The sequence below is a fragment of the Anabas testudineus genome, chromosome 18, assembly GCF_900324465.2.
Source record: "Anabas testudineus chromosome 18, fAnaTes1.2, whole genome shotgun sequence".
NCBI classification, from domain to species: domain Eukaryota; kingdom Metazoa; phylum Chordata; class Actinopteri; order Anabantiformes; family Anabantidae; genus Anabas; species Anabas testudineus.
The window spans coordinates 27920411-27947395 of NC_046627.1; the positions used below are offsets into that span (position 1 = coordinate 27920411).

General features: G+C 40.3%; 1 protein-coding gene across 1 annotated transcript in view; it reads left to right on the top strand.

Moving 5' to 3' along the window:
- Window positions 1-26985, top strand: part of nrxn2b (neurexin 2b) — a 493790-nt gene that overhangs the window by 219374 nt on the left and 247431 nt on the right. Inside the window, exons 12-15 of the mRNA XM_026352346.1 lie at window positions 2707-2826; window positions 3928-4309; window positions 6003-6193; window positions 22495-22668. Of these exons, the coding sequence (XP_026208131.1) occupies window positions 2707-2826; window positions 3928-4309; window positions 6003-6193; window positions 22495-22668 (867 nt within the window). The remainder of the gene's footprint in view (window positions 1-2706; window positions 2827-3927; window positions 4310-6002; window positions 6194-22494; window positions 22669-26985) is intronic.

Sequence of the window (26985 nt, forward strand, 5' to 3'; positions counted from 1 at the left end):
ATCCGATTGCATTAATCAAGGTTGTTTACAGAGAGAACACAGCAACCAGTGATGGATGACTGCTGGTAATTATGCAACAGCCCACAAACATTGCACCTCTCATGTAGGGTGTGCTGACGCAGTCGGCGAAAATAATCCACAATCCCGGCTATTTTTACCCTAGTTAACAAATCCCCTTGACACCTCTCCGGCTCCCATGTGACACATTTAGAAAGTGCAAGAAAAGTGACAAGCTGAGAGAGGAAGGGAACAAAAGAGATGCAGAGATGAAGAGAGAGGAAGCTTCTGTTTATGTGATCACAGGCCTTTGGCCTGTCAATCTCCGAGACAAAGCGAGATGGCACCAGTGGCAGGATGAGAATTAATTGCATTTTAATAATCACCAGCTCTTTTATGGATGCGTCCTGCTTTTGTTTTTCTAGCAGTGAGTGCTTTCTGGCTGCCAGTGGCCGTGTAAAAGGCTTAGCGGCCCATTTAACCCTGGACCGCTGGCTCTCAGCTTTCTTATTTGCAGCGTTACCTGAGCATCGAAGTGAGACTTCACTCCACTGTCAGCAGTACGCCGTTGCGAGCCAACAGCAGGTGCTTCATCAGGATGTGTTTTCGAGGCAGTCTGTGTTCTTCTAGGCCCTCTTGTAAGCAAGTGCAGAAACAAACCACATTCTTCTTATAATTTTGGGGTCTTACTAATTATTAAACTGCCGACCTTCTCAACCTATCTTCACAAGTAGCGCGACCTTTCACAGGTAGTACAACGGTGGACTTGCTTTCCAAGCTTTCCCGTGTGTTCCCTCAAGTGTTTTTACTTTGTGTCACCCTTTGGCCCTACAACCAAATGGGTCCCTGGCTGCACTTTTACCACCTCCTGCCAACAACTTTTTGTTGTTTGTCTATCCCAGCCAAGGCACCATATATATCTTTTGTGCCCGATTGTTAGTTGGTATTATGGCCAAATGGCTCTTGCTGTGTGTGCAGAAGTGGCCCTTGCTCTCCTGTGGCCTGTAGCGACCAAGCCAAATAAATATTACATGGACTTTATTCTAAAGGGTGGCTTTTCCCACTCATTTGTGCTGCTCCAGACTCTTCGAACTTTTTGCGATATTACATCAGCCAGCCACCTCGGCTGCTGCTCTGTTGCACTTTGTTTCTCAGTTTTCGGCTCCTTCCCAGGATTCGTTTTACTCGTCTTTTTTTCTCATCAGTTTTCACATTTGTCTCTATCATCTCAGCTATCTTTGTATCAGCTTTAACTTCTCTGCTGGCAACATTCATCCACTCTTGCTCTCTTTGCAGCAGCATTGAAGCCTTTTTTCTTTGTATTTACTTCACACATGGTGTGATCAAAAGTCTCTCTATCCAATTTCATGTGGCTGAAGACAAAAAGCCCAGGAAAAAAACAATCAAATAAAAAATAAGTTACAGGGGTAAATGGGAAAACAATTCTCCAGTGGGCTGTGTGTGTGTTCTTGCCAGGCAGCACCATCAATTGATGTGACTTTTTTTTCCTCTACACTAAATAATTTCACACACAACTGTAAAGGGGACAATCATATTTTGCCTGGCTCCACTATATCATCCATTCAAGCACCTGCTCCTAAGGGCTGAGGCTCCAGTCAGTCAGAAAGGAGCCCCCGACCTTAGAATTAGAGTGGGATTTCTAATATTAGATCTGTAATAAAGAAATCATCACTGCTAATAGTGTCCGAAAGCCGGTGTCTTTTGATGTCAAAGTTTCTTATTTTACCAGCCACAATGACACAATGGCCCTTACTCCACTCCTTAGTCGCTTGAAAGCATGGAAGGTACAGAAGGTGGCTTAATGGAAGTGACTGGTCTCCTCTGGCAGTCTGCTATTTCAGTCCGCCCTGCTACCCTCATAGTATCGTTGTTTACAGAATCTTCCTGACGTGACACTTTGCACATCCGCTACTGTCAGTCCTTTACAGCTACTGTATGTATGTAAGACTTGCACACTTGTGTATGTTTCCAGTATTTCTGACAGTTTGTTCCTCTAGAGATGTAATGAGGATGTGTCATTGATGGGTATTGAGTACAAATACCCTCTTCATCACGTGGAAAAGACTCTTATGTAAACATAGGTGCGATAAGCATTTCGGATGCAGCATATGCTGCTGCATCAAACAGTTCCCTTTGAGTGGTGGAGGCTCAGGGGAGGCACGCAGAGGGGAGAAGGGAAAAGGGAGTAGGGAAGTAAAATAAGGGAGGAGAGGATTTTGAGAGGTTGAGCAGTTAAGCTGTCTGGTCTTGCCCATCAACTCCCCCGGTTACAGGGTACGTCAAGAGAGTCCTCACTGCACAGAGACACAAAATGCTCCGTGAAAGCAGGGCACAACTTCATATTGTGTTTGTTAACACAGCATCTTCAGTCATCGCTGGCTGTGTGTTGTTCTAATCTACTTCCTCAGCTGCTTATGACTTATTTGTCCTACTGCCTTTGGCATCCTGCTGCAATGCTGTAAGTTTTGAGGAGAGCATTGGATTTTACAGTCTGTCAGGACGGATATATGCTTCCTTTCATTTTCAGTATACTGGGAGTATGAATGTGTTGTCGCAAACATGCAGGTTTTCTCCATGCAGCTCTGTCATTTACTCTGTTTGAACTCTGTGTGGATACGTGAGTAGGCACACACACTGTTCCCACTGTACTGTATGTGATTCGAATCCCCCCCCCCCCTTCCACTACAGGCAAAGGACCTGAGATACTGTTTGCGGGTCAGAAGCTGAACGACAACGAGTGGCACACAGTGAAGGTGGTGCGAAGAGGCAAGAGCCTGCAGCTGTCTGTGGATAATGTCACAGTGGAAGGTTAGTTGTGTTTGGGGCACAGAGGGATTAATTTGGGTATAAATACGAGGATGACGTTGTACTCACTAAACCACATGTAATATTCTCACAATAACCAATATACCCTCAGAAAGTCAATTGGTTTACCACTTAGCATTTAAACTTTTTAGAAATTAAGGTGCCATGTGGTTATGTCAATAAAGATAAATCTTAATACCCACCTTCAATCATTACATCATCACATTACATCATTATCACGACTTACATAGTCTATACTTTTAAAAAGACAACAAACTAGTTGCAGTCTTTTAAAATCAATACAGTCATATGATAGGGGATGGACTATTTGTTATTTAGACTGAGCATGAAAGGAAAATTAATAGAGGAAGATGTTTCTCAGGTATATACCAAATGTGAGTAAGAAGCAGTGAAAGTAGAGAGGAACATGTTTTGCCACCTACTAAGAAAATATAAAGAGAAGGATGAAAGGTCAAGAAACGAGGTGGAGTCACGGGCACTAGTAGTATTGTGGCCTCGGGTGAAATCATGCCAGAGCAGATGATGAGTGTAGAGGTGAGGAAAAAAGGTGTCAGCTAGATGAAGGGAGGAGAGTGGGCATGCTGAAGCCAGAAGCAATGAATGACCCAGAGATGTTCTGACTGGTTCACAAACCGGTTCATGGGGGGGGGGGGGGGGGGAAGGAGGAAGCATCCAGGGAGTCCTTGTTGGGCTGGTCTGATTTCATCAGGGAAAGTGTTTTATAGAGCATTTTACAAAGTTGATTACTTCACTTTGCCCAATAAACACTGTATATAAAAGATATTTTTAAACAGCAAGATTCATTGAAACATTGTGAACCTATGTAATAAAACCATATTCTGTATACAATTTATTTTGTTAAGCAACTAAGATCTATATAATCATCTTAATCTAACAAGCATAAGAAGATATGCGACAAACATATGCTTAAATTTCAAAGGTAAATAAAGTAGCTGATAACAGTTTATTCTATTATAAATGCATTTTAATATTACAGTGGCTTTTCCATTGTTATATTAAGTTTGAAACATAATTTGTGTTTTAAGTCAATGCTGTTTCTTTCTGTATTCTCCACTGTTTCAGGCCAGATGACTGGTGCCCACACACGTCTCGAGTTCCACAATATTGAGACTGGTATCATGACTGAGCGCCGCTTCATATCTGTGGTGCCCTCAAACTTCATTGGCCATCTCCAAGGCTTGAGCTTCAACGGGGTGCCATATTTAGACCAGTGCAAAAATGGGGACATCTCTTACTGCGAGCTAAACGCCCGCTTCGGCATGCGCCACATCATTGCTGATCCGGTGACATTTCGAACGAAAGGCAGCTATTTAGCATTAGCCACGTTACAAGCCTACGCCTCCATGCACCTCTTCTTTCAGTTCAAAACCACCACACCTGATGGCCTGATGCTCTTCAACTCTGGAGACGGGAGCGACTTCATTGTTGTAGAACTGGTGAAGGGGTGAGTTCTGTGGGATTTTTAGAAAACTGACCAACAAAAAGTGTTAAATTTAAGTTTTATTAAAATAGCACCAAATCACAACAAAAGTAATCTTAAGGCACTTTACAGTGTAAGGTTTAAGACCTTACAAAACATAACTTAAAAACTCCACAACTTAACAAGCACTAGGCAACAGTGGAGAGGAAAAACTCCTTTTATGGGGGGAAACTTCCAGCAGAACCAGGCTCAGTGAGGGTGGCCATCTGCCTCAGCGGGTTGGGATGAGTGGAAGGAGGTGAGAGTGGGGAGAGAAAAGAACCGGCAAAAAAGATACTGCTATGTATTGTACATTTTTCTTTGCAAAAATAGTTTTATCCACTACGCGAAGAGATGCTCTAACTCTTTCGCCATCTCTTTATTTGGCTTTTGATGACAGTAAATATTAAAAATACACAACTCGGGCTTTTACATTTTGCAGAAATCTCACAAAGGAGTCTAGCCCATTCCTTGCAGAAAGCAACCAAGCTGAACACTGTGTAAACTGCAGTGAAGAGTATGGAGAATTGTCAAGTGATTACAACACCAGTCAAAAAAGCAATCCTGAGCTATCATTTCAACAGTATCTTCTTAGCATCAAAACAAATCTGAATTGTAGCTTTTTTCTCATAGTTGACGCAGACCAGTGAGTCATTTAGTGTTGCTATGAATCAGAGTTTTCTAGGTGAAAGCTACCTTAGTTTATGTTGGTGAGTCATTATATTTGTCTTGAAAGCTCAGCTGTTAGTGCCACATACTGTTACTAGTTGGATACTGCCTGTATTTCTTGACAACTTTGTCTCAGGGAATTATATCATGATTTTTTAACAATAGATGTTAGTGGATTGTTTTCCTGACTGTTTTTCTGAAAAAAAAAAAAAAAAAAATCTATAAAAGTTTGGTGCCAGCCTCAAATCGGAAGTAAACTGGTATGTGTTTCATCATTCTTAATTCTGCTCATAATTGGAGTATCAAAAAGAGGCTTTTCCTTGAATCTCTCTTCCTCTCATGCACTATATTCAGCACTGTTACAACACAAAAGCATGAGCTGCTTCTGCCACACAAAGACAAGAGGCCACATAAAGGAACTGGAATTGAGGAAGAAAAAAAAAAAAACCAAAAGCGCATACCTTGAATGCAACGGACACAATAGCCTTAACCCAGAACACAAAAGGCAGCCATATTTGTGTGAAGGAGAGGAACTGTGCCACCTCGTCTGCCTGTGGGCACAGGGGCTTTTAGACAAAAGCAGGTTTCTATATTTACATGTCAAACCACTGAGTAAACAAAACAAATCCCAGGTCTCATGTGCAGCTACATAAACCGATAGTATTATTTTCCTCAGAAATATGTACTCAGTCAGGATGGAAAACCTGGAAACAACCTGAGAGTGAGAATGAAATGTCAGCCAATCTTCAATCACATCGTGACAATTGGAGTGCTTTTGACTGTGCTCTGTCATCAGTGTGTGTCACTGAAAGAAAGCATATTATGATGAGAAAATACAATTTCTCAAGTGAAGCCACATAAGTACAACCTTGATCGTCCTCATTTTGTAGAAAAAAAAAAATCTCACTGATATGCAATTATTTGTCTTCAATAACAGCTATTCAGCCAGACTTGTAATACCACACAGACGCACACTCACACACTCCTCGCTCTATATGCTTCTCCACAGATACGTTCACTATGTCTTTGATCTTGGCAACGGGCCGTCGCTGATGAAGGGCAACTCAGACAAGCCACTCAATGACAACCAATGGCACAACGTGGTGGTGTCCCGGGACGCCAACAACGTACATACACTCAAGATCGACTCACGCACCGTTACTCAGCACTCCAATGGAGCCCGCAACCTGGACCTCAAAGGTAAAAACCCACAGCTAGGTGTAAGATTATTCTACAAAACATTACCACTGACAGGAAATTACTATTGCAGTATCATCCGTTGTCTGTATCTTATGTGCTGTTGGAAGGCAGCCATGAATACATGCCAAGTGAAATCCATCTAAATTAGATCCACTTTCAAGACCACAATGGCTTTTAGACTAGGTCCACTCACTGCACATTCATTGGTTTTCATTGGAGTCACTGAGGAATTCTTACTTTTTGTAAATTTGAAACATTATTATTTTAATGAATACAGTTGTCTTCGCTGCAAATGCGCAATTCTACCTCGGTATTCCTGTTAGGTATATCATTTTCTCCATACATATCTCAAAATGTGATTCCACATATTAAATGCATTCTATGCCTCCAAGCCGACAGGGACGGGCACATTGCGTTTACGGGTCCATCCGTTCTTACCTACAGCTTTTCATCCCATTTATGTGAGCTTTATATATAAGGCCTTAAGATGTCCTTATAGACTCAAGAGTGAACTGTATAGAAATTGGTGGTCAAAGGTCAAGGTCACTGTGGCCTTGAAACGTCATCTTGGACTCAGGGATGAACTGATTAGATTTATGTGGTCAAAGGTGGCTGTGAACTTGCTCACTCAGCTTTTCAGGAACAGGGAAATAATACAGCAATATCCTTTACCAGTCGGCCACTGTATGACCTAAATCTAACATTGTAGACTGAGGTGAAAAAAGAATCATGCCAAAAACGATAGTCATAAATTTTATTTTTTTACACTTTTGCTATCTGGCAAAAAACAGTTACACTGGGCCCACTTGACTTTTACTTGCGGTATGATGACTATATTTTAATGGAGAAACCCTTACTGCTTTGACTTTAAAAAACCCTGCCCTCGTGAAACATCTTGAAATAATAGGCATGTTCACAAGACGTTAAGTGTGAATAGGTTTGTCTGGTCTGCAGTGAGATTTAGACTGGAAGCTCAGAAGTCAGCTTCTTCAATGTGCTATTTGGATGCTTGCGAGAGGCTGCCTGTAGAGCAAAGAGTGACAACGCAGAAATAAAAGTAGGGAATCAAAGAAAAAGAGACTTACTTGCAAGTCAGACACTAGGATGCTGACAGTAAACAACAGAACAGGGTAGCATCATCGTTGCTAAACTCTTTCAAGTGCATGTCTACGCTAACATGAAGATTAGCTCTGGATGATCCACTTTGATTTTGCCTGTGTCATGTCCCAGAGTGGAGTGCTCTTGGGGGTACCACAAGTTGTTGTGAAATCGTGATGAGTCTCTGGGCCCACTGAGGCCTGTGAGGAGTCAGTAGATCAAAAGATGCCCCAAGGGTCATTTTTGATGGAGAGATGACTTATTGACATGCTCACCCTTTTTAAGCTTTTTTTTGGGGGGATGGGGGGGGGGGGGGGTATCTTTAGGCTACCATGTGTCCAGCAGCTAGCTTATAGACAAAAGTATTGCACACAGAACAAGCTTTATTAAGCCAGAGACACAGGGAAAGCAGAGTGTGAAATTAGCTCCAGTGATTTTAGCAGTGAGACTTGTAAGCAGCAGCTTGGTCTTTCACAAATTTCATGGTGAAATAAAAAAAAAAGTACCATCCACATGGCCCGTTATGTCACTGTTGCATATGCTTTGGAGGAGGAATTCAATTGTCACATTGTTGTGTGATTATACCCATTCACAACTAATTACAAGTTATAATAAATGCTTGTTTTCCTCTATTTTGATTCTACCAATACAGCATAAAGTACATTCCTTACACATTATGTGTGATTGATAGATAAAGCTAGTCTCCTGTGCATCCATGCAGCATATCTACTCTGCAGATCTGCTACAGTAAAGCTAAGCAAACGATGTCTTTAATTAGGAGGGCTTTGTTTTTTGATTGATTGCTCCTGTCTAGACTGTGGCAAAGACTGCTGTCAATCAACTGTGAGATTAGACAGTGGAATCATTAGGGAACAATCAGGGAGCTTTTTAAGGAAGCGCGCTGCTGTGTTGTAGGTGTTGAACTTGGGTTTTTTAGCCCACGTTACGCTGATATCAAACTATCCTCCCTTTTGCAATTATGTAGTAATGTGCACTTGACTATGAAGCAAAAATGTTTCATCACTAACCTCAAGCAGAAGACGTACACACACCTCAAATGTGTGTATTAAATTAGTTGACGAAATGTAAACATAATCTGTCTTCCTGTTACTGGGGGAAACGGCAGTTCTCCAAGCAGTAGAACTAGTACTAGCAGTCCAACACTGAGCCTGAGTGATGAATTGACAGTACCTCCTACTTATATAACACCAACCAGAACCAGATCCCTCAGCTGCCCACCACAGAGCCATGCAGCGACTATAGCGGCATTTGCATTTTCAAAATTACACCCCATTGAATTATTCGTCTCACAAATGAAACAGAAGGCAGCTGCGTTACCTTTTCAGTACCCAATCAACAATGAGGAATAACTCTCCGTGTGCGTTATTAATCGTTGAGCTGCTGCGTTTGGAACATCTTCATTTTCAGTGGTCCTTTTTTTTTTTATCTGAACAACTCTAGCCTGCAGGGGATGGAGGCTGAGGCAGGCTGCTGCTAGTGGGAAGAATAATAGTTGTAAACCCTGCTTCAGAGGACTTTAGTCAGGGGAAGATGTCTCTATCGTCAATTCCCTTGTCTAATTGGGCATTCAAACCTTGCTCTGTAGTTCTGCTGTGACAATTCCCCTGCCAAAATATCATGCACAGCTCAAGCACTGTAGTGCTATAAACCCTAGAGCAAAGCATTGGACCTAAACACGTGTAGGTGGAGAAGGACTGTGGACAAAGTACATAAACATATATACAACCAAATATGATTGGCAGAATTTGTCTTTCTCTTTTACGTTTGCATATGCACAGACAACGAGTACTGTGTACGTTCTGTGAACCGTCACACACAAAGCTTTGCAAATCAAAGAAATGGCAACAATAAGCCATTTCTCACAATCTCTTTGCTCTGTTTTAACACAATTTCAGCCTGCATTACAAAGAAAAAAAAAAAAACCCAATTCTCCGAGCTTTATCTGTGTAATTGCCCAGAGAAAATGGGGAAAATGGGTTTTGTGCTCTCTGTCTTCTTACTCTTTGTTTTTGGACAGGCAAAAAATCTTCAAGGCATCCCTCTTTGTCAGCTAAAGTATGGTGAGGGAACAACACACACGGTCCCAGAGGATAGCACTGAGTGGATCTACTTTTGTTATGTGAATGCAAGTCTCAGAAGAAGACATGTTGAACATACGCCATACAGAGATTATTGCTCTCATTCCTGTTGACAACCTGCAGAACACAGCGCTAGAAAAATAATACTATATTCCTGCCCTGCAATGGTCTTGTTGATTTTTGAGTACGATGCCAGAAACAAAGCCTCACAATATATTTGCAAAACATAATACTGACAATTTATACTGCTGTTGTACACTGTTATACCAGACCATATCAAATTAAGTGGAACAGATGCAGAGTTTTAGAACTTTTACCTGATATTTAAATTATTTTGTTACAGTATTAAACATAATATGACCAGTAGTTCTGATTCCAGCCTTAGTCATGCAACTATTATTCAATTTTATGCTTATAAAGGGCAGATGGCAGGCATTTTACTGGCATAGTACATCATCGTCAAACTGTTAGAACACACGTCTTTAAATGCTCTTTTACTTCCAGAGCAGGAAGAATAGAGCTTCCTACCTTCATATTGTCACAGACAAAATATGTCTGAGCTGTTGGTAATTATCACTGAGGAAATTCAGAAGCAAAGGGAGTTCCTTCATCAAACACTTCCCCTGCAGAAGAATGTCAAACAGCGTGCTTTTTGATGTTTCACATTGTGAGGGCTGCTCTGCCCATTTCAGCAGTGCCTTTTAATGTTTTGCTACATGGATCTGATTGTGGCACTGGAATAAGTTTTTTTTTTTTACTTTTATGGTGTGAAATGTTTCAGCTCTTGACTGAAGTATAATAATTTTTTTCATCTTTTAGTAGTGAAATGTGTTATATTACATTGCTTGTTGCACTTTTCCATTAGTAATTAACTTGCTTGTTTTAAGGCCTATGTATAATTCTAAAAATGAACTAGACCATCACCCTGAAGAGGAGCAGCCTCCTCTGGGAGAGCTAGTGTTAACAATTAGCCACATCTTTGTTGTGACAGGAAGCAGTAGGGTTTATAAGATGTGTCTTCATTTAGAAGGCACTTGCACCAGTGATAACACTTGGACACAGGCTAATTGTCTCCATTTGTTTTTTGTTAATTATGGCAGTGGATCACAATTAATTTAACTATGATATATTGATCATTAATTCATTAGTGTTACACATAGTGTAGCACTTTAAGCCAAGGACGTTTAAGGTTAATTAGTGAATGTTCCCTGACTAAAGCAAATGAAAACATGTCCTTTTGCTTTGTCCTGTTAGAAACAGTATTTTACCAGCTGATGGCATAGCACTTAGCCACAAATTAGTCACACTATTAGTCATTGTTGCATTATTAATATAGCAGCTCTAAAATGTACTGTGCTGAATATACTGTATAATGCATTACAAATTAAAGTTTCAGTACTTTTGTTTCTATTTTAAAGAATAATTTATGCTGGGAATTAGTGATGGATTTGTTGTAGACTTTAATAAAAACATTCAATTCTCAAAACTGGAGCAATAATTCATCAAAGTTAGTCAAGTGGGCAAAACAAATGGCTTCATGTTCTGGCGACCGGAGACTTGTAAAGTTGAAGTAGACGGTGTTGGTCACACAGAAGAGGAGGAAAACCCAAACATCCACTGCTCTGAGGGGAATACCCTACTTTACTCTGGCACAAACATGCCACGGTCAAAGATATAAATGTCATTATTAAATACAGTGATGAGAAATGAGCAGTAACAACAGCAGTAGAGTGAATCTAATGAAGCATTTGTCAGGTTGAGGAGACGCAGGGAGGAGGGATAATTTGGCAAACCCTATTCAGATAGTGCCTGTCCCTTTCTTTTGAAGACGCCTGCTAATGAGGCATACTTGTGTAGAATTGTAAAGAGATGACATTGAATATGTTCCATTTTTCAACAAAAGTGGGACAAATTGAAAATACAACATGGAGGAGAGGTTTGGCAAGGGAAAGAGAGGAGGAGAGAAAGCCAAATAGGTACACACATTTTAATGAGCTCTGTGTTGAAATTGAGATTAGCCGTTTGATCACCCCACACCTTTCCCTTTTCCCTTCTATCTGGTTGTTATCAGTGTCTTACAAACCAAGATAAGCTAGTTACTAATCCTGCCACAACACCAAAACCTGTCTGTACCTATAGCAGACCAGGTATAGGAGGTATAATTCTAAGTCTTCCTCCTTCAAGCTACAGTTTTCACAGCAGACAGTACAAGCTGTCCCAGTGGAAACCATTTTGAATGAAGCTGAATGCTTCCTGGATTTCAATTTAAATTTCATTTAACAACGGCAACGTGAAATACTGGAAGAAAATCAGTGTTAGTGTCCAATTATCACTGTTAATTAGTTAGTTATCCCTATCACAATAGAGTTGACACATTTGTTGGTGTTATTACCGAAGGGTGCACATTGACAGTATCCTTTAACATGCTTTAATAGCCCTGTCAGAATGTTGTTTGGATTACTTGCAGCAGGTGGTTTAGTAAATTTTTAGTGATTAACATGACTCTTAAAGTGGGTGTTATAATTTACCAGGTACACAATATGTCATGTAGTGTCGATAATTCAAATGCAACCTGCTCTTACTTTACAGTGTCAACACAGAAACATAGTGCGTACTCAGATCTTTAACATTTGTTCTTTGCTTTTACACACTTCACACTGCAAAATGCTTTTTTTTAGATAAGTACAAGCTGTCTCCTCATTGTAGTTGAAAATCTAGGTGAACATGCAGTTTTTTAATATTGTCTAGTGCTGTGTTATTTGAGCAAACAATGGAAGAGTGGAAGGGATGTGGTTGGTGGCCGAAACAAACATACATAGTATGTAGAAGCTTGCGTTATTTTATTTTCTCCATCCAACGGTTTTGATGACCTACAAAACCAGATGCATAATTAGCATTTTATTTCTCTAGTGTTAGTATCTGAAAATTACAGGTAGTCTAATTAATGTTAGGGGACCTTTGATCAGCTTGACATTATTACTTTAATACAACGTCAAGTAACATTGGATATCATAATAATGGATATCAAGTAATACTGATGCATGTAATTACAGGTCAACATCTGAGTACACGATAGGCAGCTAATGACTTCAGTGAAGCAGTGGCAGGTTAAGTGAATGTTTAAAGTGGACTTTACCAAGACTCACACAGCAAGTGCTTTATTCATACCAGCTATTTATTGACTGAAGTGGCTGACTCTATAGACGTTATGATCTTTAGAGATATCTGACTTCCTGACCTGTCTGTGCCTTTACTAGCTTCAGAAATCGCCAGCCATAAAATCAAAAACATGTTGACTAGTGGATTTCTGGTGTATTACTGTTTCTTTATTACCTCTGTCATTCACTCATCTAACCATCAGCCCACTGTTGACTTGCAGCACACCAGCAGTTTTACTTTGAGCTTTTTCTGGATATCAAATCCGCTAACCCTCTCAGTGAGGATCAGCCCAGATACCCAGCTCAGAAAACTAATTTAGGCAGCCAATATCTGTGATATAACTTTTTAGATGACTGACTGAAGGCTGGAATGTAAATCACTTGGAAGTCAAGGTTTTCAGGGCTGTTTTTACCTCATCTGCGACTGAACTGAAGATGCCACTGATTGCAGGGATGTTAATGTCATACTGCATCATTGATTTTTACCTGCATCACATCTCTACAAGGGTACGTGCAACATGATCAGGGTGAACAACAGTACATTAGCTCTGAAGCTGAAGGAAATCATTGCCTTGGTAAATGAGTTTTATACACTTTCAACAATACACACTTGTTGTCAACAACTTCCTTTCATCTGAGCTTCATCTGCCTTGATGGTACCATTGCAAAGATAAGACTAGTTTGTTTCAGTCAGCCACCACATTTCCATCAATCTTAAATATATGGTCACCAGTGCATTAACATTTCATAACATCAATCATCTATTCATCTTATGACGTTGTACTCACATTGTTGCAGTGTGAGGGTGTCCTTCACTTATAGTGAAATGTCATTACCATAATGCAAAGGTCTCCTCCATTACACAGTATAAGAAGAGTTCAGTTCTCTTCTCCTCTTTGCTTCCTCATTATCACCCTCTTTCTTCAGCATGAATAGCCTTTAAAATCAGCAACTCTGGATCAACAATAACAAGTGGACAGTGCAGCTCTATTAGGAGAAGGATAAACAGAGTGATCATACTGTAGGAAGTTTTTATCCAGCCGTGAAATTTTAAATTCTACTCATTTTCACTGCAGCCACCATGGAAACAGCAAAGAAAATGATTTGGATCTAGATGCAAAATTCTGCATCTGCTGTGCTGTCTAACAACCAGGATTTAGAATACAAAGTGAGTGTATGGTGTTAGCTTTAAGGATGCCTTCAGGTGCCTACAGATCTTATTAATCCGGCCACTTTGAAGAAAGCCTTAAATGTCTGTGGAAACCTGTGCAGCAGACTACTCAGGTCGTGCTTCATTGATGTCTGAGACCATCACTCATTGTGGAGCCACCCAGCCTTCTTTTACTTTGCTAAAATTAGGGCTTTGTTGGCTTTAGTTCCTGCCAAGATGGCGCTTTCTCCCCTTGTGGTCTATGCAGGGAACCGGTGGAATGGAACATGATGAAAGTTTTAGTATTGTATTAAATCAGTAGCTTCAAGTAAATAACACAGTTGAGTCTTTTGTTGAGTTCTTAAATTTTTTCAGATTCAGATTCATTCTGACAAAAGAACTAGTTTAGAGTGCTTATTTGGCATTCATACAGGACGATAGTAGCTTTCCCTTCAAAAAGTGTTGTGCGCATTAGCAGAGAACCACATGCAAAAGTAAAGCTTTGATTGAAAGCTGACGTTTGTGTCTGTATTTGTGTGTATTAGGATAAAGTCCAGCATGCGTGCTTTTACTCTGTTTCCTCTATGACACTGCTTCTCTTTGCACCTGGACTAGCATTGTCAATGACAGAGAGGGCGGAGGGGATGTAATGAAGATCTACCGAAGCAGCTTCAGAATCCATTTGCATAATAATAACTAAACAAATCTCATGCAGCATAACTGGATTAACGCTTCATGTCAGATAGTATAAATGTCTTAACTGTTTCTAATGCCTCACACACGGCGCATCTGCGTTGGTAGTTGTAGGCGCAGTTTGGGAGAGATGCTGAGTTCATCCACTCTGCACCATGAAGTTAGGGTTCGAGTGATTTACATGGTCATCATATCAACAGATGTATTAAACAGCCACCTCTTTATTATGCTCGCTTGCTGTGCAATTAACTGAAAGCTGATTTTAACATGGTATGGCAGAGTCAAATGGCACGTCAAGTCGCAGTGGTAAACCACCAGAAATACTACAAAATAGTTGTCTTTCAAACAATCACGTAGAGCTTCCTCTATTTTCAAATTCTCTTTGTTTGCTTTTTTATTCATTTCCCTCCCATGTCCTTCTGTACACCCTCTACTTTCCTGCTCAGTGTCAGCGCACTCACAGTAAATGATGGCATAGGTAGCTTGAGTGCTGCAATAGAGCAGTGTGTTTTAGCTGTTTTTTCCCCCGCTGACCTGTCTCACATTACAATTTACTACGGCATTACTCAGGGGTTTGGCCGTTTTCCCACCCTCTCTTCTCCTTTTTTCCTTCTTCATCTCTCCCTTTCATCAAAAGCCAGTTACTTCAGCAAGGAGTGGAGTGGAATAGAGAGTAGAATAGAGATAGCACCACTTCTTCTGAGTGTTATATGTGTCTCAATCCACACACATACACACACACACACGCACAAATGCGTATGTTTATTTTATGTCCTATGCTCTCTGCAGACTTAACTTGTCAAATAACTCATCTAAATGACATTTTAAAACATGGAAATATATAAAACATGGAATATATAGCAGGGTAGGTTAAATTTGTCCTGAAATGATGAATGCCTCACTGCCCACGCATACATGTACAAAAACACAAAACAGTAAACAGCAATGTATTTTGGATGTGCATGGCAATCAAGAAAAAATGTAACCGGTGGAAGAAATAGAGAAATGGCACGACTGTTTTAAGGGCAAGACATTTGGAAATTGACTTGAATTGCCTGACACCCCATAATAACAGGAATAAATCCCCTGCTTTTAAGACTCCACTGCCCGAGTCTTTCAAGTTGTCCATCCACTCTCTGTATTTTGCTTTTCAGATTCACACAAAAGAGTAACAGAAATACATGTATCACATTGATTTGTAGGCGTATTTTGGTTCAAGTGGGACCAGCTTTGTCACACATCCGTCATAAATCTATTGGCTGGCCTGTAGTCCTGTACTACTGGCAGGGGTCCAATTAGTAATAATCTCCCTGATGAATGGGTCATGGGTCGCCCTCTTCCTCATTTAAAAAAAAAAACATTAGAGATCAAAAACATCTACTATGCCCTCACTGAAGTCCAGTACAATCAGTGCAAAGTGGGATTTTAAAATATAACTTCAGATGTACACTTTATGAAAGTTGCATTTACAAAATTATAGTATTTAGTTTGTAAATGTGAACCAGTTTCTGCCTGTGCTGAACAGCAAAGACAGACTACATTGAAATTGCAGAGCTTGGACACATAATATCTGCTAGGACACTGTGACAGCATCAGTTGGACAGGATATGGATGCATTGATTTGAAACTTGATCTTGGTGAAAGATCTTAAACTAACACCTTGTGAGCCTAGAGTTACTCATTCATCTTCAGTGGACCAGCTCCTGAAGACATCATTGGTTCAAAAGCACCGTCTGCTCGCATTCAACTTCGAGCACCAAAACACTCAGATTGCAGACCTGAGCTACTGACCTGTACTGCCATTTGTGCCAGATATCATTTAGTAGCATCGAGTAAAGCAAAGAGAGAGGGTTACGAGGGGAAGTTAAAGGAAGACAAGGTGAGGATGTTGTGAGTGCAAAAGAGTGAGGGTGGAAAATGAAAGGGCAGGAAGATGAAGACAAATACGGGGAAAATGGAGAAATAAAGATAGTGGCCGAGAAAAACTGAAAAGCAGTACAAAGGAGAGAGCACAGTGAGAGCAAAGCAAAAGGACACTGAATATAGAATGACATTTTACAGAGTGAGAATGGAAGCATGGAAGTGTGTAATGATGCCTGTCTGTGTCGGTATATAATCTTTCCAGCAAGCACGAGCGCACATTCAGAGCTGTCTCAAGGACTCTCACATCAACTTATTGTGTTAGGGGTAATGGGACATTGTCAAGGTGTCAAACACTTCCCTGTTTTGTTCTCTATTTGTGCTTGCAAATAATGAATTCAGGTGTGTTTTCCTCTATTACAGACATAAATGACGGTGTGATTAATGATTGCAGAGCAACTAACAGACTCTAGAGATGCAGGAAAAGCTCGGCATCAAGGGGTTTATTAAGTGTGTGAGGAGCAGTTTAGGCACACCACAGAATATAATGCTTGATGAGTAGACACTTGCAATGCAACACATAAAAGCAAGCGTGACCATGCTGGTGTCAAATCTCATTCACTGTCATTAGCTGTATTATAACCTTTGACCCTTGTGAAACAACATTTCCAGTCTTTCCGCTGCTAAATGGTCATTTGACAAGTAAATACTGCTGGTATCAGTTAATAGTTGCATACAAAATATTATATAGTTATATTAAAATGGATGGATCACATATGAACTAGGCTTTACACCTTTATTATACCTCGCAGAGGAGGATTGTTTAGTTATCGACTCAAGCTAAGCTTTAGTTGTCCATATTGTCTGTAAATGCAATTGTGACAAACACCTTCAAGCATGACGTATTGAGAATCAAGCTGAAAAGGCTCAACATGTGGCTGCCGTGGAAAATGCACAATTAATGTTTATGAACAGATGTTAGGTAGCTGCAGGAATCCTATCTTGCTGCTAAAGTATTTAAAGAAAAGATTGATGATTTTTCTAATGTGTCTTGAATCAATAATCAGTTACTCATATGAACTGTTGGCTGTAAATATTTCTCCCGTTAATACTGGCCTTCCAAAAGAGGGGCCCCTATGTTAGTGATGCAGGCCAAAATCCACAGTCTGCCATCTGTGCAAAAACATGTTAGAAAAGTCGATCTGAAGGCAATACAAGGCTGCAGTCTTCTTCATTAGTCACATTAAATGAATATCTTCCAAAGTGGCACAATTTTAGTGCAACTTTCAGTTCACTTGTTACCTACCTTCAAAACACAACAAAGGCATTATATTCTAAAATGACTTTTACTTTGGCAGACAGCCACTTGATGTAGGAAACTCAGACTGCTGACACCTCACACTAGTTTTACATCACATCTGACTACATTTATGCACAAGACAAAGACACAAGACTGTGGATGTTGGCCTACATCACCTCCACTGTAACAAACTGAAGTAATCCCTGCATAGTTGGTAGGAAAGAAGGATCAGTATTTCAGTATTATAGCACATTAGCGTATTAGCACCTGACTGTTTATGTGGACCTTGTCTATACTGCTTCAATTTCACAATTGGACACATGTCCAATTTTAATTAGTTTGGTGGGCTAATTGGTCACTTTACATTTTAAAAGGGTATTATTAGGCTTCGAGTCTGTTCTCCTGCATGTGCACAGCAGTTAACCACAGTAGTTGTGCAAAAACAGTGGGTTCTGAATACTTGTGCATGTGAACACAATGCATTGTCAGTTTCTTATTTGTATGTTAGTAATTGTGTGTGAAAGGCTCACTTATTAAATGCACTTTCAACTTGAATACCGATGACTCACTGCTCAGATTGGGATATGAATGAAAATGTATTGCGGCGACAACGTGCAAAATATATGCCGACACAGTAAATTTTACCTCATTGTAGCTGTTTATCGTTCCATTTTCACTCATCGTTTCCAATTACTCTGTTTACAGCGTTCTTCTCGTGTAGCTGCCTTCGCTGACAATGTGTTTAGAGAGAGGGAAGAAGAGAGAGACTTAGAAACCGGATTACACCACCTGTGGTTACAACTGAACTGACAGAGAGCAAGCATGCACCTGTTAGTGAAAACATGTCACTACTGTATCAAATAATTAGAGCTTTACTCGCCTTCAGCTTTCTTTTCTTTTTTTTTTCTCCTTCCAGATTTCAAAACATCTCTCTATGTACCATTTGTTTTCTGATACACACAGATTTAAAACACAGAACACACAACGTAATTATACAACTTATAATTTAGTATCAGCAATTAACGTAACAAGCAGCGCCAACATTTATTGTCTACACCAATTGTCTTGTTGTGGCATCTTTGCAGATCGGAGCGCCTCTGTAATTAGCAATCACAGATTCTCTGTATCTTCCTGCTGGCTGCCATTGTCCCGGCCCTGCCTATATCGCGCGCCGCCGTTGCCGAGCAGTCATTTATTTGCACAGCCCTCAGCGAAAATGTGTGTGTCTGCTTGTGTTTTTGTGTCTCTCATCAGCAATCATTCAATCTTCGTCAATTAGAGCCAGCACGAGAGCAAAAGCAACACAAGCAACAAAGACGGTTGAGGGGAGACTCAAGAGGGAGGCAGAGGTTCTTAATAGAGCATTTAATGAAAGTTAATGGCCGGCTTTGTGTTAGCCGGGGAATTGGAAAGAGGGAGCTGAGTGTTGTTTAGAGATGTGACCAGGCTTTGTGCATCCATGGTCCACTCTCATTATCAAACTCCTCTTAATGATGGATATAAATAATGTATATCACAGTATTGCTAGATATTGGCACAGGCTTCACTGCTACGCCATCACTTCACTTGGGAGCCAATTACAGGCGAGGATGAAATAGAGGTTTAGTGTTGAGTTGACTAGGTGTACTGACTGAATAAAATGAATAGCTCAATACAGCTATTGTATTTAAACAGTATTTGTCCAAAAAGTAAACTTTTCTATAACAGACGAATCCTGTTTTCTCACAGAAGCTGAAGGGCTCCAGACTGGATGTTAGGATAGGTTTCATGGGTTTTAAAACCATAAAAATGCATTTCCCACAGCACATAACTCAGAGATAATGTAAACAGTGAAACTGGAGCCATGAGGTTTATTTGTTATACGGCTGTTTTCGCTCACTAAATATTAAGCTTTGGCTTTAGAAACTCTTCAGACTTTGTTGTCTTGTAGATCTAATTTTAACTTGGTTTTGACTCCCTTAAAGTCTATTCTAAGCTGACTGTTATGACTTTTAGACAAAGGTGTGATTAATGAAGTGCAGCCGATTTGGTACTTTCACTTCAGCAGATGACCCCTGAAGCTCTGGTTTTGAACTCTGTCTGTCACAGCATTATTTGCTTTCCCAGAAAGCAAATACTACTCTCTGGGGTTCTTTTGTCTTTGCCTGTCTCAAACAGACAACACCAGGTTTCCATAGACAATGAAAGGCATCTATTACAGACCCACTGATTTTGGCGTATTTGAGGCCTCAGTAGTGAAACTGTAGGATTCTTCGTCTTCGTATCCTGGATATAGGAGGTTTCGCCATCATGGATCACAAATGAAAGCCGGAGATCTGCATTTCATATTTCACCCTCTTGAAATCCTGATTGTTCACTGTGAATGTGCTCCTCTAGATTGTGTAGTCACATGTTCCCCATTGGCCCCATATCATAGCGTCGCAACTCCTCCCACCGGCCCCTGAGAGGTCATTATGGTAACCGTAGAGATGTGGAGGTAGTGGTCTCTGGCGGTGTCTCGGAGGCTGTAATTGGTCCCATCTTGTGTGTCTCTCAGAGCTCTTCAGCAGCACAGGCATTCATTACTGCTGGGACAGCGGAGCCGCACCAGGGCACAGTTCCTGGCTGGGAGGAGAATGGTTACTCGTTGTTTTAAACTCTACAACAGTGTCCAAGTCATTACACCAAAAACATAGAACAGATTGTGTGTGAACTGCAAAAACAAACGTTGTGGCACATTGTTCAGTTGTGTAATACTGGGTCATTCACACACACACACACACACACACAAATTGTATTTTTGACTTGTACTAGACGCCTAGTGAGAGAACAAATTGAGCATTTCCTGTGATGTAAAGGAAAAAAGGCTTCTACTGTTATCAAGTGTAGGGTCACTGAGATTCATAAATGTATTTATGTAGCACTGCTTAGATTAATATTGGATTAATGTCTTAGATGCTGACTTGGCTTCTAGCAGCTCCTAGATGCAGTAAACGCCATTTGAAAGTGTTCATGCCCCACATGAACAAAGACGTCAGACCTTTAACCAAAGACATCTGTAATTGAAATCAAAGTATAAAGTAAAGTAAAGTAAAGTAAAGTATACGAGAGCCCTCCGACTGGGCGTGTGTATGAGTGCTGCATGTTTATTTATCTCCTGTAGACTTTACTCCAGTGAAGCAAAATGAAACTTGCATGATTAATTTGTACAGTACATCTGGCTCTCCCTCCTCTCTTGTCTACTGCAGTTATGCAGTCAGCCAGTGGAATCTCAAACACTCTGTTGACATCTGCAGGAAATGTGCTGTTTGCGCTTTAGAGATTAACTCCATACCAATAATTTCATATTTGCTAAATGGTTCTTACAGTTGTGATTTCAGGACATCACTCAGTCGGACAGCTAATGAATTCATTGTATTGATTATAAAGCCCCGGGAGCCCCAGCTGGGAAATATGAAGTGTCAAGCACTCATTAATTTTAGAGAGGAGTTGGCAAACATCATTGGCTCATTCCATTACACAGAGTTCACATATAATTGACCTTGTGGCTCATTGCTTCCCAGAGTGCTAAAGTTGAATGTTCTGGTTTTGAGCTGTGGAAAACTATGTTTTTTCTTTTTTAGTTTGTCTGAGTAGAAAGGTTTTCTGATGCTTCTATCTGTGTAGCACGATCTCACCCAATTGTGTGAAAGGTTTTGCTGGATGTTCATTTTATGCCTTCTTAAAGATAAAGCGTAAAGTAGGAATTTTGATGATGAGAAATGCCTAGAGCATTAAAAACTGTGTTTATTCATACAGTATGCACTTACATCAAAGGGCCCTTTGTGTTTTTGATAATTTAACTTGGCATTTTCTGCACAACTCAACAGAACAGAGGTCTGAGAGAGGGAAAGAGAGAGAGAGAGAGAGAAGTAATTGGGCTTAAAAGGGGATGGATATTTCTTTTTATGTTGTAATGTATAGAGACCTTAATTGTATTGGAAAAGTTAGAGATCTCCAAACTGTGCTTTATCACCCCACTGCAGATTGAAAAGGTCTGCTTCCTTCCTCAAAGAAAGTCCTGCTGTACATTTTAGACTGTATGGACGTGAAATCGTGGACCAAGCCTTTCTAAGCACCACATGTTGTTTGCAGTTCTTTAGATTTGTTGCAGCAGAGTTTCCTGTAATGTTAAGTGTTTGTCAGGGAACATGTGACACAAACACTCTAGTGAACTCTAATGTAATGTTCACTTTCTGCTCCCTGCATCTAGTATTCAACACCTTCACAGTGTATGGACAACACACCGCACACACACTCTATAGGCCCAACACAAACTCTGTATGTACATACCCACATGTGGGTCAAAAAACGACTCATTTGGTTTTTAACAGCAGCACTAAGGAGACTTGTCATATTTTTATATACACGAAAGGTCATGCAAAGTAACATTTTGAAACTATGAGACACATATATATATATATATATGAAATAAAGGCAGATTACGACATCTAACAGGGAGCAGAGCCCTGTGCAGAACCTGAGAGATGTAAATGCAAATGTGAAGAGACTTCCATGTGAAAGACTTCCATCAGTACAGATAAAGCTAAGTAAAAGGTGGCTACTTAACAATAGTAATGTAGAAAATATGTGATGTTGACTACATCATAAAAAGCAGTTAAGGTGAATTTGTTGCTTTGTAGTATTCTGTCAGTGCAAATAAAATGTTATTAAAGCATATGGATGGGGATGATATTCAGCAAGCTCTTTATTCACACAGTCTTGTATTGTGAGAAATGAGCAAACTCTTTTAACAGCTGTGCTCAAGTTTGTAATTCGTAGCTGTGTGGTACATTTACATGAGAATTTTTGAAATCTTTTAAATATGGATTAATTATGTCCATTTTACTGTGTCACATCAGTTACAACACACGTTGTACAAAGCTAATGTCCCCTTCTTGAACGCTGCTGTGTGTGTTTTGCAGGGGAGCTGTACATCGGTGGCGTGACAAAGAACATGTACAGCAATCTGCCCAAGCTCATTGCGTCCCGGGACGGGTACCAGGGCTGTCTGGCCTCCGTGGACCTGAATGGGAGACTCCCCGACCTGATCGCAGATGCCCTCCACAGGGTGGGCCAGGTGGAACGAGGCTGCGATGGTGAGTGGGGCAAGCAGCTTTCTGTCACAATAATGTTTTGATTTTTTTAATCATCACCTTCTCTACTAAACAAAGCTACTTTATATGTTTTTATTTACACACATAAATTGGATCTAATTTATGGGTGAAACTAGCCGAGGCATTGTGCTTAAGTGTGTTTTGGATTACTTGGCGCCGTGATTGTAATTTGGATGCAGTAGCCAACATGAGTTATACTGGTGAATGAGCAAATGAGGAGACGTCTGAAAGCAGCCTTTAAATACTAATTTTAACAACGAGCCAAAGCACTGCTGCAACCGTTTCGTCACACTGAAATTCACTGTGCAGTTTCATGTCAAGAGCGGCATGCATGTGGGAAGAGATGAACAACCAGGTGGGAGGTTTATTCAGATGATGCACAGCGAAACGGGTTGTTGATGTGACTGTGTTGGGAACGCAGCAAGAGTCCAAAAGAAATGTAAAATGTTAAATTAAAGCAGCCTAAAGAACTGACAGTTACAGAGGTTCAAGCAGGAAGGCAGTCTGTGCTGCTTGTAAGTTAACGTGAGTGCTGCTGTTGTTCAGTCCTTGCAGCAATGTCAAGGTAGCAGGACAGATAATGTAATGTTGATGTAGATACGGCCTTATGCATCCCTAATATCACAGAAACAGCTTCATTAAACTCTTTTTTTCATTATTAGGTTTTATTATTGATTGTTTAATCATAATAAAACCCTCAAATTCACATAGCTTAGCGTCCCTAACTGTGATGTCCAGACGGCGCCTATTCTGCTTTAGTAACTTGGTGCATTTTTCTTCTGTAATTCCCTGATATACACCAGAGACCACGTCCAAATTCCCACAGCTCTAGGCAATCTTTACAGTCTAAGCCCCTGCCCCCTGTATATTGTCTCTATTGCACCATAAAACCTGCATGAGGGAGTCGTATCTCTCCTCTAATGTTATTGTCAGTGGGGCTAATCTCAGTGACGCTTCATCCTCACTGGCTTGGGCCTTATCACTCTTGCATTTGTTTTGTTTTTCCGTCTGTCTTCCTCACTGCACCACCGTGTCTCACACTGCATAGAACCTGTGTTGGATAGTTAATCCTCAGTATAACAGTGCATTTTGGCTATAGCGTTTCCCCTTGCAACCACACAAACCAGCCCCCCGACACCGTGTTTCAATGGCGTACTGAGCATCGGAGAGCACAGACTTGATTTCCCTGAGGGCTGCACTGGCCGACTCGATGCAACAGTGATCCAGGTTTTTTTTTTTTTTTCCCTCGATCCCTAACGCCACTACTTCTGCTAGCCAGCCTTATTACCTGCCTACAGTTATACACCTCAATTACTTTGCTCCAAACACAGTTTAAAACTGCATTAAGCTATCATATTGACTCCCTCAGGCACCTGAAATGGATGCTAATATTAGTTAATGATTGGATGTGTCAGGGAGCTGAGCAGTTGTAATTGACCAGTGATAGAAGGGTGGACCTTTTTGATAAATAATAGTACAGTCAGACCTGAAGTTGTTAAAAAAATCAATGCACAGACAGTTACTGTAGACCACTTTTCTCATATTACCCTAATCAAAGTCAGAATACTATTCTTGACCGTACATTTGAGAAGCTGAATGACAGCTGTTAAATTAAAACCTTTATATGTAATGGTTTTGTGATGCTGATTAATGGTCTCAAACAACAACAGTTCAGACTTAATCTCTGAATTTCTACCCAGGAGAAATAAAGATGACTTTTCCAAAATGCAGCGATGTCCTAGGTATGGATCACTGCCAGCGTCCTGACCGACTTGGTCCTGAGGTCATATTTGGCTTGTACACTGGGGATACAGAGTGGTCAGAGGTGGCTGCTAGTTCGGTCTCTCTAGACCCAAGGCCAGACAAAGGCCAGCATACTGAGTTTGTTCTTGTAGTTCTCTACTGACTCAGTGGATCACAACAACAAAGAACAAGCTGGGGAAAAGGAAAGGAAACTGAGACTGAGAGAGTTCAAGTGCAGGTATATAAACAGTGTTGCTGACTCACTGTAGCAGACGAGGGGAGGACAAAAAAACAAGGCCAAATAAAAATATAACAGTAGCTAACACACTGTGTCTGCCTTCAACAGTAGACAGTGTCAGATAGTGATGCTATTGTCATGCTGACACTAAAGGTACCATTTGGTATCACTATTCGACACTGTGGGGGTTGCATGTTGGACCAGTTGTTATGGCAACAATCTTAAATGCACGGTTTACAGTCTTTGGTTCATTTAAATCACAAAAGCAACTGGGTTAGGGTTATAAGCACAAACATCCAGTCACAGGTTAAGAGAGATAAAGTATGTCTGGCCTTGAACGTCTGTCTGCTGTGGCACAGTCCTGCAACTTATGTTTCTTCCTGTATGTCATTGCTCTAGGCGTCAAATATTGACGGGCCTGTGTTATTACTGTTGACATCCCCCTGTGTTTGATGCAAAGGAATCTTTTGTGCATGAGACACTAAAGGAGTGGACAAAATATCATTATCTAAAAATGTCATTATCTGACATGGTTTTTAAAAATAGTTTTTACATCTTTTTAATTTATCATTATAATATTTTGAAGCAGAAGCTCAAACCAAACTAGAGTAGGGCACTCTGGCCTAATCTATGCTGAGAAGACATTTCATTTGACGCAGCTGTCAAATGTGTGTTAACTTGGTATTTTTTTTTATTTCACTCCTTCCATATCCTATTTCGTATTTCCCAACATTTGGAGCACGGCAAACACGGCAGATGGAGTTTTATGCTCCAGCAAACTTACAATGCTCAAACAGTTCTCAGACAGCAACACAAAGAAAGCGCTTGGTCAGTCAATAGTCAGACAATAATAGAAAGAGTGAGAAAGTGATTATGTCAATTGGTTATTAATTATGTCAATATGCTTAATTAGCTCTTCAAGGGAACCTTTTATTAGACATGGTTAGGAAGTCCTAACAGAACAAGCTGAAGGTAAAGTAATGATATGGAGTTAAGTGGACTCTGTGGAGCAGATGGTATTGTTAATTGGTTTTTATTGTATTTATTTTTTTATTATATATAGTTTTAGGGCGGCGGGGCTGGGACTTTTTTAATTGGACCATTTGTAAGTGACACAATGAGATGTCTGTTTATCTATGCAAAAACAAATTAATCTGGCATTGAACCATGCCTCTTTGGAAATGTTTGTGTTTAATTGAGATTTTAATGAGAATCCTCACCACACAGACCTATTTTTAAAGCAATTCTCACAGTTCTCTTGATCTTGCATCCTATCCCATCGTATATCTGACTTTTTACAACTAATTTAGCTAACAATGATTTGCTTTAGTCATAATGGAAACTTATAATAATTAGCTTACTAACTTATTAGCTTCTAATAATAGAGAGTCGACAAAGGAAAACACTAGGTAACTTTTTTCAATCATTTGTGTGAGAATGCCTGTCAGGTCAACAGCAGTCACATTAACTATGTGAATAATTGGCTGGAATTCCACAGAGAAATTACAATGGTGGGGTTTCTAATTGACAATTTAAATGTCTTCAGCCATCCATGACTGTGGGAGGGAACAACGGGAGAGAGTTTCCACACAGAACCTCCAAACACACACAAACGCACAAACAAATATACCGGAGACACCAAACTGCAGCCGAAACCGCGCCGCCACTCATTTCCAATGCAAATGCGCCCCTAGTCTAGCGATTACACCAGGTTTCAACCTTGAATCAATGTCAAATTTAATCTGAATTCATTTCTAAGCAGCATTAATCAAATCACTGTGAGTCGGTGGATGAGCAGCTGCTCTATTTGGTTCCAGTCACTGAGTTTATTAACACAAGTATTAGAAAGTATTAGAACTGTGAGATCTGTGGATTATTTATAGATGTGACACCAGTAAGGAATGCTTTAACAACATAGCAGCTCATAGTTAAAATTACATCAACACTTGGGGCCAGAAGTCTTCTAAACAAACTCGCATTATCAGAGCCTTGACGCACAGTAGAGAGCAGTATAAATATAAATCCAGCTGGCTCACCTCCTCAGTTTAATGCTGAAAGTTCAGATTCAATGTGGCGTTGATGGTACTAGTAGTAGCAAACCTTCCACATTACAATGGGCACTTTAATATACTGTAAATATCACACATTGCTAAATGGAGCTTTAAAAAGAATCCCTTTGCCCAGAGTAATGTGTGTGCCGGCAGAGCTACCCTGAGGATTTCTTTGTTTCTCAGTTGTATAAGGTGCTGCTCACTGGCTGGATTCTTTAGTGTGAATTGCAGGTGGCCATTTGACCAACCTGTTGGGGATAAGCTGGT